Here is a 13,839-nt window from a genome sequence, read left to right as displayed (position 1 = left end):
AATAATCAGAAAAGCAGGCAAAGGTATAACTATTAATATATTCATATTTTGTAATAGTATTGAAAAACATTAAATATCATTAATTCATTAAATAAGGTACATTCATACAATGGAATTGTTGGGAATAGGCCCACCAAAATCTGGCCATAAACTGGCCCCAAACCTGGCCATAAACAAAATCTCTGCAGCACTGTGACATGTTCATGATGGCCAAAACACCCATGCTGGAAGGTTGTGGGTTTACCGGAATGAGGGCAAGGAACACGTGGCCCACCCAGGGCAGAAAACTGCTTAAAGGCGTTCTTAAACCACAAACGACAGCATGAGCAATCTGTGCCTTAAGGACATGCTCCTGCTGCAGATAACTAGGCCAACCCATCCCTTTATTTCAGCCCATCCCTTCATTTCCCATAAGGGATACTTTTAGTTAATCTAACATCTATAGAAGCAATGCTAATGACTGGCTTGCTGTTAATAAATATGTGGGTAAATCTCTGTTCAGGGCTCTCAGCTCTGAAGGCTGTGAGACCCCTGATTTTCCACTTCACACCTCTATATTTCTGTGTGTGTGTCTTTAATTCCTCTAGTGCTGCTGGGTCAGGGTCTCCCTGACCAAGCTGGTCTTGGCAGGAATAATACGTAGCAATGTAAAAGGATGAGGTAGACTCCAACATGGACCTAGTACCTCTTTTGTATACCAGCAGGTGGAGAGACTCCGTTGATCGCCATGGTCAACAAAATCCCTAAGGACTTTTTGTTGACCAAGGAGTCAATACTAAGAACAATGACCATATTAATTTGAAGGCAGCAGGCAGGATGGTCATGTGGTACAGTTTAGGATTAGGAGTCATACACCACTTAGTAAACTAATGAAAGCCTATTGTGAATGACAGGGTTTGTCAATGAGACAGATTAGATTCCAATTTGACAGGCAACCAATGACACAAGCACAAATGTGGATGAAGATAAAACTGATGTGTTCCAAGAGGAGATAGGAGGTGTCTACTTAAAAGAAAACCTAAGACTCCGACATGTGGTTTCAGGTGAGACCTAGCATACTGACAGCTATGGTGGCTATGGTGAGAAAGGTGGAGGAGGCCTTCTGCTTGAGAAGGGTAGAGGGAAAAGTAAAGGGGACTTTGTCTTACACCTTAGGTATGCACTCAGCCACAATGCATAGAGCACCAAGGAGGCTTTTGAGATCACTGATTTGAGAAGGCCTTGAACAGCCTTCTGGACCTGCCCTGGGCCAGAGGGGAGCCCAGTGCCCTGAAGGGTGGGTTCCGGACCTGACAGCATTCACCACAAGCTGACTGAAGAGCCCTAGGGCATTAAGTGAACACTGGCAGTAGCCTGGCAGTATTCCGCCTTGGACCTATAGTAGTGGTGGCCATGGAGTTGAGGCTCTTCCACCCATGGAAAGGGGAAGGAAGAGTGGGAAGGACTGTGTCTCTTGGTTTGAATGCCAGCTCAGCCACAGTAGAATAGAATACCAGGTAAATTTCTAAGGGTTTTTATTCCAGTCTCTGGCTCCCAGACAGCATCTCTAGACCTGCGTGAGGATTAGGGGAGCTCACTGCACTGAAGGGAAGGACACAAGCCTGGCTGGTTTTGCTACCTGCTGATTGTAGAACTGCAGTGAACATAGGTGGTAGCCAGGTAATGGCTACAGCAGGCCTTGGGCAAGACTCAGTACCCTGCTGGGTTCAGGTCTGAACCAGTGGTGGTGGCTACGGGAGTACTTTAGGTCTATCCCAGTGGTGGACAGTATTACCCTGATATCACAGAATGGGAGAAAATATTTGCAAACTATCCATGTGACAAGGAATTAATAACCAGAATACCTAAGGAGTTCAAACAACTCTATAGGAAAAAAATACAATAATTGGATTTTAAAATGGGCAAAAGATCTGAACAAACATGTCTCAAAAGAAGACATACAAATGATAAACAGATATATGAAAAGGTAGTCAACATCATGGATCATCAGAGAAATACAAATCAAAACTACAATGAAATATCATCTCACTCCAGTTAAAAATGGCCTTTATGCAAACAACAGGCAATAACAAATGCTGGTGAAGATGTGGAGAAAAGTGAACCATCATACACTGTTGGTGGGAATGTAAATTAGTACAATCACTGTGGAAAACACTTTGGCAATCCCTCACAAAAACAGAAATATAGCTACCATACAATCCAGCAATCCCACTCCTAGGTATCTGGGATTTTCCTTTCCAAAAGAAAGAAAATCGGTATATTAAAGAGATATCTGAACTCCCATGTTTATTTTAGCACTATTCACAAGAACCAAGATTTGCAAGCAACCTAAGTGTCCATCAGCAGATAAATGGATAAAGGAAATGTGATATATATACACAGTAGAGTACTATTCAGCCATGAAAAAGAATGAGATTCTATCATTTGCAACATGGATGGAACTGCAGGTCACAAGTGAAATAAGCCAGGAACAAAAACACAAACTTCACATATTCTCACTTATTTGTGGGAACCAAAAATCACAACAATTGAACTCATGGAGATAAGAAGTAGAAGGATGGTTACCAGAGGCTGGGAAAAATATTGGGGGCTGAGGAGGATGTAGGGATGGTTAATGGGTACAAAAAAATAGAAAGAATGAATAAGACCTACTGTTTGCTAGCACAACAGAGTGAGTAGAGTCAAAATTAATTAATTGTACATTGTAAAATAATAAAAGAATATAATTGGATTGTTTGAAATATAAAGGATAAATGCTTAAAGTGATGGATACCCCATTTACCCTGATGTGATTATCATGCCTAAATATCTCATATACCCCATAAATATATAACCTACTATGTACCCACAAACTTAAAAATTAAAAATTAAAAAAAGAAAGAAAACCTGGTACTTTACTCCATAACTCTATTTTTACAGACCAGAAATACATTCTCAGTTAGAAAACAATTTCATTCTACCATATCCTAATATAGCATAGTTTTCTCTAGTGTTTCATTTTCCCTTCTCTATTCCTTTACTGCAGGGGTCCCCTATCTCTGGACCATGGACCAGTACCCATCCGTGGCCTGTTATGAATCAGGCTACACGGTAGAAGGTAAGCAGCAGGCGAGCCACCATTATTACCTGAGCTCCACCTCCTATCTCATCAGTAGTAGCATTAGATTCTCATGGGAGTGCAAACCCTACTGTTAACTGCACATGCGCGGGATCCAGGTTGCACACTCTTTATAAGACTCTAATGCCTGATGACCTGAGATGGAGCAGTTTCATCCTAAAACCATACCCCCAACCACCATCCTTGGAAAAATTATCTTCCATGAAATTGGGCCCTGGTGCCAAAAAGGTTGGAGACCGCTGCTTTACTGTACATAAAGTAACTAGTGTATGTACACAAACATATTGCATTCTTTTGTTTTACTATATGGCCAGTGAAAGGTTTTGACTGACATCAAATGAAGTTAGGAGGGAAAAAAACACTGGCTATGTGAAAATACCCACTTTCTCCATTAGTAGCATGCTCACTCAGCTCTTACCTTTATAATGCAGTAAGTTATTTTGCTCTATTTTAACACACACACACACAAAAAAAAAACATAAAAATCCTTGCATGCCTTGTTTGACTGGAGAATTTTAGTGTTTTTCATTTATCTTTGCAAAACCAAGGACAATTTTATAACTTTTTTTGTATGTAGATGTTGAATGTAGAGCAATCTGTCATTTAGTAGAAATAAATGAGTCTAAAAAATGATTGCTAGTTTTCCTTTTGAATCATGGATCTTGCGCTTAAATAAACTTCATTGGGAGCAGAATTATAGGGAAGAGTAAGGAACATGACCTTTCATTTTCTACATGATATACTTTTATATTTTAATATTTTTAATAACCAGCGACATAGTAAAGATTTATCCATTTGGAAAAGAAAAAAAAATTAAACTTGGTTGGAATATTGAAACAGACCTCTAACTCCTTTCTAGTGGTACTTTATACATCATAAGAAGGCATCCTGGAGATCAGTATTATACACTGTCCCTTCCAATTACATGTGAGAAAAAGCACTCCAAGATGAAACTGTAACTTCCCACCTAGGTATCAGGTGAGATGATGTACAGTGAAAAGACTGTGAACCATAAATACACAAAAGTTAGAAGACCTTTGTGGATGTTTAGGAATTTTGTTTTTCTATTTCACACTTATTTCCACACATCCTCCAAAAAAAGATTTTTTTAAAGGCTCACAGGAAGAAACTATAAAGAGAAACAACCTATCATTTAAACAACTACCACAGAATTGGTCTTTCTGAACAAGGACTATCGGTGATAGATTTTTCTAGAAATGTTTAAATCAACCTAGAAGTGGCCTCAGGAAGTTTAGTGAATTGGTAGAAGAAAGGCACGTTTACAATACATATTTACTAAGGATGTGTGTGCCCTAATTTTAATCTAGAAAAATAAGACTGGTTATTAAAAAGCATTATTTACTTTTACAAATAGACAGGTTCTAGGGTTAGGCTAGAGATTTGGAAAAGAAAAAAGGTTATATGGGTGGCACTTCAATACCTCCGTTGCCCTTTCTAGGAATCTTTAGCATCTTGTGGAAGTTATGATCCCCAATGCTGTCCCTAGTCTAACAGGCCCTAATAAACTAAGTCTGTTAAAATTAAGGAACAAGACTAAGGATGAAAAGAGGAGTTAATGAAATGGTAATCAGCAGGTCCTTGAATAACTTCATTTCAACATTGATTTTAAAAAATCAACTCACACCTGTAAACCCCAGCATTTTGAAAGGCCGAGGTGGGCGGATCACGAGGTCAGGAGTTTGAGACCAGCCTGGCCAATATGGTGAAACCCCATCTCTACTAAAAATACAAAATTCAGCCGGGTCTGGTGGTGCGCACACATAGTCCCAGTTACTCGTGAGGCTGAGGCAGAAGAATCACTTGAACCGAGGAGGCAAAGGTTACAGTGAGCCGAGATCATGCCACTGTACTCCAGCCTGAGCAACAGAGCGAGACTCCGTCTCAAAAAAAAAAACATCAATTCCCAGCATGGGCCACTGTCTGTGGAATTTGTATGTTCTCCCCATGTTTGCATGGGTTTCCTGCAGGTACTCCAGTTTCTTCCCACATCCCAAAGATGTGCCTGTTAGGTTCAGTGGCATGTCTAAATGGTCCCAATACAAGTGTGTGTATGTGTGTCTGTGTGTGTGTGTGTGAGTGTGTGTGTGTGTGTGCGTGCGTGCATTCTTCAATGGAGTGGCCTCCAGTCCAGGGTTGACTCCTGCCTTGAGCCCTGAGCTGCCAGGATAGGCTTCGGTGACACTCAACCCTGAAGTGGAATAACTGGGTAAACAATTACGTTACTCGTTTGTATTAATCTTTCTTAAATGTATATATAGCTCACATTTATTTCAATGTTTACTATCAGAAGTGTGTTGGTATTTATTTAGGTTCAGTGATGTTCTTGTGACCAGAAATATGTTATAGAAGCTTAACGGTTATTTATAACAATTAGCTTATGGTAAAATTGGTTTCCTTATAATTTATTTTGCTTAAAGTCTCAGTTTCCAAGAACCTATCAATGACATTAAATGAGGACTTACTGGGAAACTAAAGGGACTACTTAATGAAAAGAATCATTCTCACCTTCGCACATTCCTCTTGTATCAGGATGCAGACTGAACTCAGATTTAAGAGCTGTGTCTTGATCAAACAGCAACCTTTCAAATACCAAAAGGGAAGACACAAGTTGTTAATGTATCTTAAACAAAGACTACATTTTAACCATCATTTGTATTATACCAAAGCTTGCTAAAATTCTTAGTTATACCACTATTAATGTTTCTATTTCAAAGTGTTATTTCAGAAATGTACAATTTGATTGAAAACACACCCAAGATGAAAAATAAAGACTCATGTATATAGTCATGTTAATTTTACAAATATTCTGTTATTATTTTTTAATATTTGGGGGTAAGGGACAAATATCACTGTCTCTAGTCTAATAAACCTTAATAACTTTTTGAAAAGAGATAAAACGAGATCATTTGAGGGACCAGTGTTCGTGGCTTTTTTTCCTTCACATTTCTCTATACCAGAGAACTTGAGATTAATATTCCAGGATTACATCTGAGTATATGTTTTCATAGTATGCACTGACAGAATTCCTTTATTTATTTATTTTGAGACACGGTCTCTCTCTGTCACCCAAGCTGTAGTGCAGTGGCATGACCTTGGCTCACTTCAAACTCTGGGCTCAAGAGATCCTCCGGCCTCAGCCTCCCAAGTAGCTGGGACTACAAGTGTGCACCACCATGCCTGGCTATTTTTTTAATATATTTTTTTGTAGAGCCAGGGTCTTATCATGTTGCCCAGGCTGGTCTTGAACTCCTGAGCTTAAATGATCCTGCCTTGACCTCCCAAAGTGCTGGGATTACAGGAATGAGCCACCATACCTGGCCCAGATTCCTTTAATTTTTGGGTTTACTTCTTACTATGTTCAAGGGAACATCACAGTAACAAAGAGAGAAGACACACAGTCCTTGCCCCCAGGAAGCTCCAAATCTAGTAAGGGATACAGAGCTATGAAAATAAGCATGATATGCCATGAGTATGCTATTAGGCAAACTAAAATATTTATCTTTTCTATTTAAATGGGCAGAAAATGGACAAAAGACTTGAATAGACATTTCTGCAAAGAGGAAATACAAATAGCCAACAAGTACATGAAAAGATGTTCATCATCACTAATTGTTGGGGAAATGCAAATCAAAACCACGAGATACTACTTCATACTTAAGATGGCTGTTTATGAAAAATGAAAAATTAAGCCAGATACTGTCACTCATGCTTGTAATCCCAGCTACTCAGGAGGTTGAAGCAAGAAGATGGCTTGAGACCAGTTCAAGGCTGCAGTGAGCTATGATCAGGCCATTGCACTCCAGCCTAAGTGACAAAGTGAGACACTGTCTCTAAAAACAAAAACACACACCCAAAACTTTCCAATAGTTCTCAGCATCAGAAAAATTGGCAATGAAAATGACTCCAGTACTTAACTTTTCTGTTATAACACACCCTCTGTGAGAGTGAGTACAGGCTCCTGCTATAAGAAGAGAAGCATTTTCTTGGCTCTTTTCTATTGACCATTACTAAGGATTAAAAATTCATTATTAGAATATGAATTATACCACAGTTATAGTGCATTTTTCCAAGAAGTAAACCATCTATTAATGTCCCTCCAAAAAGTAAAACTATCTATTAATGTCCCTAAAAGTGTAAGTTTACCTCTTAAAATTTTGTGAGATTTTTGTTTGTCTGTTTGTTTCTTTTCAGACACAGTCACTCTGTCACCCAGGCTGGAATGAAGTGGTGCCATCTCAGCTCACTACAGCCTCCACCACCCAGGTTCAAGTGATTCTCCTGCCTCAGCCTCCTGAGTAGCTGAGATTACAATTGCCTGCCACCAGGCCCAGCTAATTTTTATATTTTTAGTAGAGACAGGGTTTCACCATATTGGCCAGGCTGGTCTCAAACTCCTGACCTTCAGGTCTCAACCTCCCAAAATGCTGGGATTACAGGTGTGAGCCACTGCACCCAACCAAATTTTGTGAGTTTTTTTTTTTTATTTAAAAATAACACAAAAGGGGTATGGAAGAATTTTAGGGTATAATGACACTATTCTATATCTTGATTGTGATAGTAGTTACACAATTATGTTTGTCAAAACTCAGAATTGTATGCTTTAAAAGGTGAACTTTACGTAAATTCCTCCTTGAAGGGTGACAGAATATGCCACCCCAAAATAAGCCACTGTGACATACGGATTACTCTGAGCTAAAGGCAACTTGAAAAACAGCAGATGCTTCCCTTTTTCTTCTTGAAAACAGGAGATAAAAACTCCTATGTAAAAGATGCCCTCCCTGTAGAAGGAGAAAAGAAACATTTTTCAATAGTCAAGAGAATTCTGTACAAACAGATCTTGTTAAAATAATTCTTATCTTCCTTTAGCCTCCCTACATAATTTAGTTACTTTTCCACAACTGCCTCTCTGTTTAACCTAATACAAAAGCATAAACGTTTTGCCATTTCTTTTTTTTTTTTTTTTTCTTTTTTTGAGATGGGAGTCTTGCTCTGTTGCCCAGGCTGGAGTGCAGTGATATGATCTCAGCTTACTGCAACCTCCACCTCCCGGGTTCAAGCTATTCTCCTGCCTCAGCCTCCTGAGTAGCTGGGACTACAGGTGCATGCCACTATGTCCAGTTAATTTTTGTATTTTTAATAGAGACAGGTTTTCACCTTGTTGGCCAGGCTGGTCTCGAACTCCTGACCTCAAGTGATCTGCCCACCTCAGCCTCCCATAGTGTTGGGATAACACACATGAGCTACCATGCCCGACCAGGTTTTGCTATTTCTTTGGGTCTTCATTTCCTTATGAGGACTCCTGTGTCCCATAAAACTTATTTTAAATTTACAGAAGTTTTAATATTTAAAGTATTTAATCTATTTCATATTTAATTCTTAGGCTTAACCAGGGTCCTATGAGGGGAAAGGCAGAATTTCTGCCCCTACTACAATCTTAATTAAAAATGAAAAAACTAATATAAATATGTTAATATTCTAATATGTAAACATAAAAAATTAACATTATACCAATAAAAGTACCAATAAGGGCCGGGTGCAATGGCTCATGCCTGTAATCCCAGCACTTTGGGAGGCTGAAGTGGGGAGATCACTTGAAGTCAGGAGTTCGGGACCAGCCTGGCCATCACGGTGAAACCCCATCTATACTAAAAATACAAAAATTAGCTGGGCATGGTGGTGTGTGCCTATAGTCCCAGCTACTCAGCAGGCCCAGGCAGGAGAATGGCTTGAACCTGGGTGGGTGGAAGCTGCCGTGAGCTGAGATCACTCCAGCCTGGGTGATAGAACAAGACTCCATCTCAAAAAAATATATATATAATAAAGTCCTGATTCTTTCCTAAGGAAATTATTTTTAAAAACCCCAACATTTAATGTTTAAGGAAATTATCTCAGAGTTATTTGCAATAACAAAAAATTTAAAAAACGAAATGTTTTGTTTTAGAATCATATAATGCTTCAATAAATTATATCTTTATGACAGAAAACTATCAATAATTTAGGGAAGAATTTTAATGACATTGCAAATATTTAAAAATAATGTTAAGTGAAAACTGTAAACTTGTACAAATTGATTCAAACTTTGTAAAAGAATTATAGGTGCACACACAAAAGCCTATATAGAAAGCTGGAAGAAAATATACCAAAGTCTTAATACAGGTAGAATTAGATCAGATTTCTATCTCATTCATGCTTCTTTTTATTGCCCATGTTTCCTATAGTGTTTTTGAATAGACAGTATATTTATATGGTTCAAAATTCAAAAACCAGTATAGACTGGGCATGATTACTCATGCTCATAGTCCTCACTACTCAGGGAGCTGAGGCAGGAAGATCACTTCGCCCTAGGAGTTAGAGGCTTCAGTGAGCTATGATTGCACTATTGCATTCCAGACTGGACAACAGCGTAAGATCCTGTCTCCAAAACAAACAATATAATAGGGTATGTAGTAAAACATCTCCCTGTCCCCTCAAATATAAACTTTCTTTCCCACAGGCAACCAAGGTGTTTGTTCTGTAACCCTTTCAGAGATATTTTCTAAGTGTATATATGTTGGAGGACAGAGGTAAAACTATTTTCTAAAAATAGAAGCACTGTGTCAAAGAGTATATGTGTTTGTAATCTTGATAATTGAAATTTTTTGAGTTTTGTATTATAATTATGCCTTTCTTCCTCCACAGTTATAAAATAATCCCTCCTTGGCTTCTTGTAATACTTTTTTTTTTTTTTAACATTTAAATCTTTGATTCATATGGAATTTTTTTGGAGCACAGTGTAAAGTATGGATTCAACTAAACTATTTTCTACATATATCCTTCGTTGTCCCAATATCATTTTTTGAAAAATCCCATCATTTCCTCACCGGTTTGAGATGCCACCTCTTTAATATACTAAATTCCCATATGTATGTGATTTTATTTTGGGGGCTTTTATGCTGTTTATTGATCTGTCACTTTATGTGCCAGTATCATATTTAAAATATTTTATATCAGAAAATATTTTAATATCCTGTAGGTCATTACCTCCTTATTGTTCTTATTTTTCAGACTTTTCCTAATTGCTTTTAATTATTTTACCATACAAATTTTGGAATCAGTTGTCTAGTTCAACAGAAAGTCTTGCTGGTACTTTTATTTTGTTATTTTTTTTTGAGATGCAGTCTCACTCTGTCGTCCAGGCTGGTGTGCAGTGGAGTCATTTTGGCTCACTGCAACCTCTGCCTATTTCTCATCACAACCAAAAACTATGAATGAATTTTTTTTTTTTTTTTTTTTTTTTTTTTGAGACGGAGTCTCGATCTGTCACCCAGGCTGGAGTGCTGTGGCCTGATCTCAGCTCACTGCAAGCTCCGCCTCCCGGGTTTACGCCATTCTCCTGCCTCAGCCTCCCGAGTAGCTGGGACTACAGTCGCCCGGCACCTCGCCCGGCTAATTTTTTGTATTTTTTAGTAGAGACGGGGTTTCACCGTGTTAGCCAGGATGGTCTTGATCTCCTGACCTCGTGATCCGCCCGTCTCGGCCTCCCAAAGTGCTGGGATTACAGGCTTGAGCCACCGCGCCCGGCGAATGAACATTTTTTTTAAACTACTTGAGAACCTTGAAAAGTAAACAATAGCAGGTAGATTGGGGACTGAAGTTGAAATCTGATTAACAACCCATTTATTGATGAGTTTCAGTTTGTTTTCAGTTTTTTTAGTTCTTTTTTGCCTTTCAGCTTTGAACCATCCAGTGGGCACAGATGGTAAACCTATTTTTATCCAGAAGACCAAGGAAAATGACCCCTGCATGCCAGAAGGTATAGGGGAAAGCCCAGGGTTTTATTTTGTTTTCTCTCTTACCTCCCAGCCCTGCCCCAAGGCTGGCCCTAGCCTCAGAGCAGGCACCAACCATGCCACCAACCATGGCAACTGGGGAACTTAAAACTCAAGAGAAAATGTCCTTCTACCAGAGGAACTGGGAAAACGGATCTGTATGGCCTTAAAAGCTTGGAGAGAATCCTCCTTTTTTCTCTCTTTTCTTAACTCTTTGCGCTAAAGGCTGTCCCCGTTGTAAGGAACTGCTCTATAGTGAAAAGGCTAGCACTCAAAGAAACCTGTCTTTCTGATTATATGAACTGGCAAGTGGGTATGAGGAGGAAAGGGGCCAGGAGAATCCTGGAGAGGAGAGAGAGGGAAAGGAGAATCGCCTAATTCTGTGTATGATCCAACTTAAGTCCCAGACACAGCCCTTACATGAAACAGACCTAGTGGCCTCATCCCTGCTCTCTTTTCCCTGTGTCTAGCACAGAGAATATGCTAGAGAAAGGTTTTGATAACCTGAAATACCGACTTTTTTGGATTCGTATGAAACTATTTGCTTCCAGTTTGGCAGGGTCCAGTTTCCCCATCACGCATCCTTTTTCTTGAGAGAAACCGTTACCCATTTTCCCAGAACTGAGCTACAAGTCTCTTGAAGCAAAATGCAGTTAAGTTCAGACCCCAGATCTTTTTTGCTTGTGCAAAAAGACTTAAAGCCCCCAAAAAGGAACGCCTTTTGAAAAATGCTACAAAGCCACCTAGTACAAAACTCATTTTGTCCCTAGCTGGTTGGGGGTAGGTGGGGACAGACTGTGGTTGCTTATTTACGAGCTCTCAGCTCAGGCACGCCTGCCCCACAAGGCTCTGATCCTGCCCACAAGCACATGTTCTGGTCATCATCTCCACTCAAAACTCTGACCCTCTCAGAGGGCCCCTGGGCCGCCCTGGCGCGAGGGTTCGGGCACTGTGGCCCTAATGATGGTCACCTTCTCCAGCGCAGCTCCTTTTCTTCCAGGTCGCTCTCCGTCACTGAACCCTCTATCACGGTTTCATCACTGTCCCAGTCTGGGTCCTGGACGCCTTCCTCCATCTTTGCCTCACATTCAAAGTCTTTTTTACCCTCCTCTAACTCCCTCTTGCCCGCAAACAAAAAAACATTTTGAGGGCCAGAGGAAATTGTGAGTTAAAACTAAAAATAATATAATCGCAGCAGGAGCGGGGCCTTGTCGCAGGGCTGCTGAGGAGGGTGCAGAGGGCCGCAAGCGCGGCAGGGTCGTCGTCCGAGAAGCGGCCCGCGGGTCCCGCCGCTCGCTGCCAGCAGGGGGCAGGCCCTCGCCACACGTCTGAGCCCTGCGCAGCGCTCGGCCCCTCCCCCAGCTCCCGCGGCCGGAAGTGGGCGGTGATACGCGCAGGCCTGCTCTGGGCGTGGCCTGCCGCAGCGTGTCTTTTTCGCGGTTTCTCATTCTCGGTTGCTAGCCGTAGAGGGGACTGGGGTTGCTGCTGCAGAGACTGGAAAGGTAGGCGGGCCGCACCCAGAACTCAGGCGAGCCTGCTTAACACCCTTGGCCGGGAGGGTGACCTGCCATGCACCTGATGCTTGTGAGCCCCAGATACGGAAGAGCTGTCAGCTCCTGCCCGCCCCAGCAGCCCTGGCATTCTGGAGCCAGAATGCGACCTTAGACCTAACGAGTGTTTTTGCAGCCCACTAAGCGCTTGCTTTCCCTTTAATCCCTTGACAGCCTCTTTTCAAGTGTCCCCTGAGGTAGACAAACAGATAATGTTTATCAGAAGTTTTAGCTCTCAACTAATCTCAGTGATGTCTTTTGTATTTTTTTTTCTCTCAACAACTCTTCGGTTACCTGAAATACAGATAGATTATGCAGGAAAGGCAGGATAGATGCTTTATTTTTTCCCCTTTTATCAGTTTTTAGAATAATAGTAATGCCTAGCAACCTCCAAAAGTAGTAAATTGTGTTTTAATGAAGTACTAGAATTTTATATATTTGATGTGTTTCAGTCTAGTTGAACATTTTTAATTCAAACTAATTCAAAACAAAGCCAAGTGAGCTTCCACTTGCCAAGTGAGAAGGTTCAAGAAAAGACCAAGTTGTTTTCCCATAGCAAGCGTTTAGTATTCACCTTGGAGTCTCCAGCATCTGGCACATATGAAGTCTTAAGTTTTGTCATAAATGGATGGAGCTAGAGATTTCTGACTTCCCAATTCATTGCCCTTTTCACTTTATGGAGTAGCTTTGCCATTATTAATATTTTGTGTTTTTACTATTTATATTTAAGCCACTGCTATTTAAAATACTTGATTGGTGATTATCTTCTAAACTTAACTTGAGGCTGGGGGTGGTGGCTCATACCTGTAACCTCAATGCTTTGGAGGCTGAGGCAGGAGGATTGCTTGAGACTACAAGTTCAAGACCAGCCTGGGCAACATAGTGAGACCCCTATCTCTACAAAAAATTTGTTTTAATTAGCAGGGCATGGTAGCATGGGCCTGTAGTCCCTGTTACTCAGGAGGTTGAGGCAGGGGATCGCTTGAGCCCAGGAGTTTGAGGTTCTGATGAGCTATGATTGAGCAAACGCACTCCAGCCTGAGCAATAGAGTCATACCATGTCTCAAAAAACAAAAAATAAAAAATAAATAAACTTACTTGAATAAGTAACTTACTTAAATAAAATTCCTCACCTCAACTCCGTAAATTAGGCAGAACAGTAATAATATGCAAAGAATTAGACCTGGGTTTTTTTTTTTTTTTTTTTACAGTAGTCCATTTATGCCCTCCATGTCTAAATCAGACCTAAATTCCTGTCACCTTTCCTGCTCACCCACTGTTTAATTAATTCATTAGTTCATTCTTCTATGTTGCTCAAGCTGGTCTCCAACTCCTGAGCTCA

General features: G+C 40.4%; 1 protein-coding gene across 2 annotated transcripts in view; it reads right to left on the bottom strand.

Annotated features, from left to right (window-relative positions):
* ANKRD31 (ankyrin repeat domain 31) overlaps positions 1–12,324 on the bottom strand; it is a 161,886-nt gene extending 149,562 nt beyond the window's left edge. For both annotated transcript variants that reach the window (XM_050794453.1, XM_050794455.1), the window contains exons 1-2: positions 11,919–12,324; positions 5,645–5,718 (exon numbers count right to left, since the gene is read on the bottom strand). In XM_050794453.1, coding sequence (XP_050650410.1) covers positions 5,645–5,718; positions 11,919–12,022 — 178 coding nt within the window. In that variant the 5' untranslated portion in view covers positions 12,023–12,324. The remainder of the gene's footprint in view (positions 1–5,644; positions 5,719–11,918) is intronic.
* Between the last annotated feature and the right edge of the window lie 1,515 nt (positions 12,325–13,839).

This window comes from Macaca thibetana, chromosome 6 (genome assembly GCF_024542745.1).
Source record: "Macaca thibetana thibetana isolate TM-01 chromosome 6, ASM2454274v1, whole genome shotgun sequence".
Classification (NCBI taxonomy): Eukaryota; Metazoa; Chordata; class Mammalia; order Primates; family Cercopithecidae; genus Macaca; species Macaca thibetana.
Note: the sequence above shows the minus strand (reverse complement) of the source record. Positions and strands in the feature narration are given on the sequence as shown.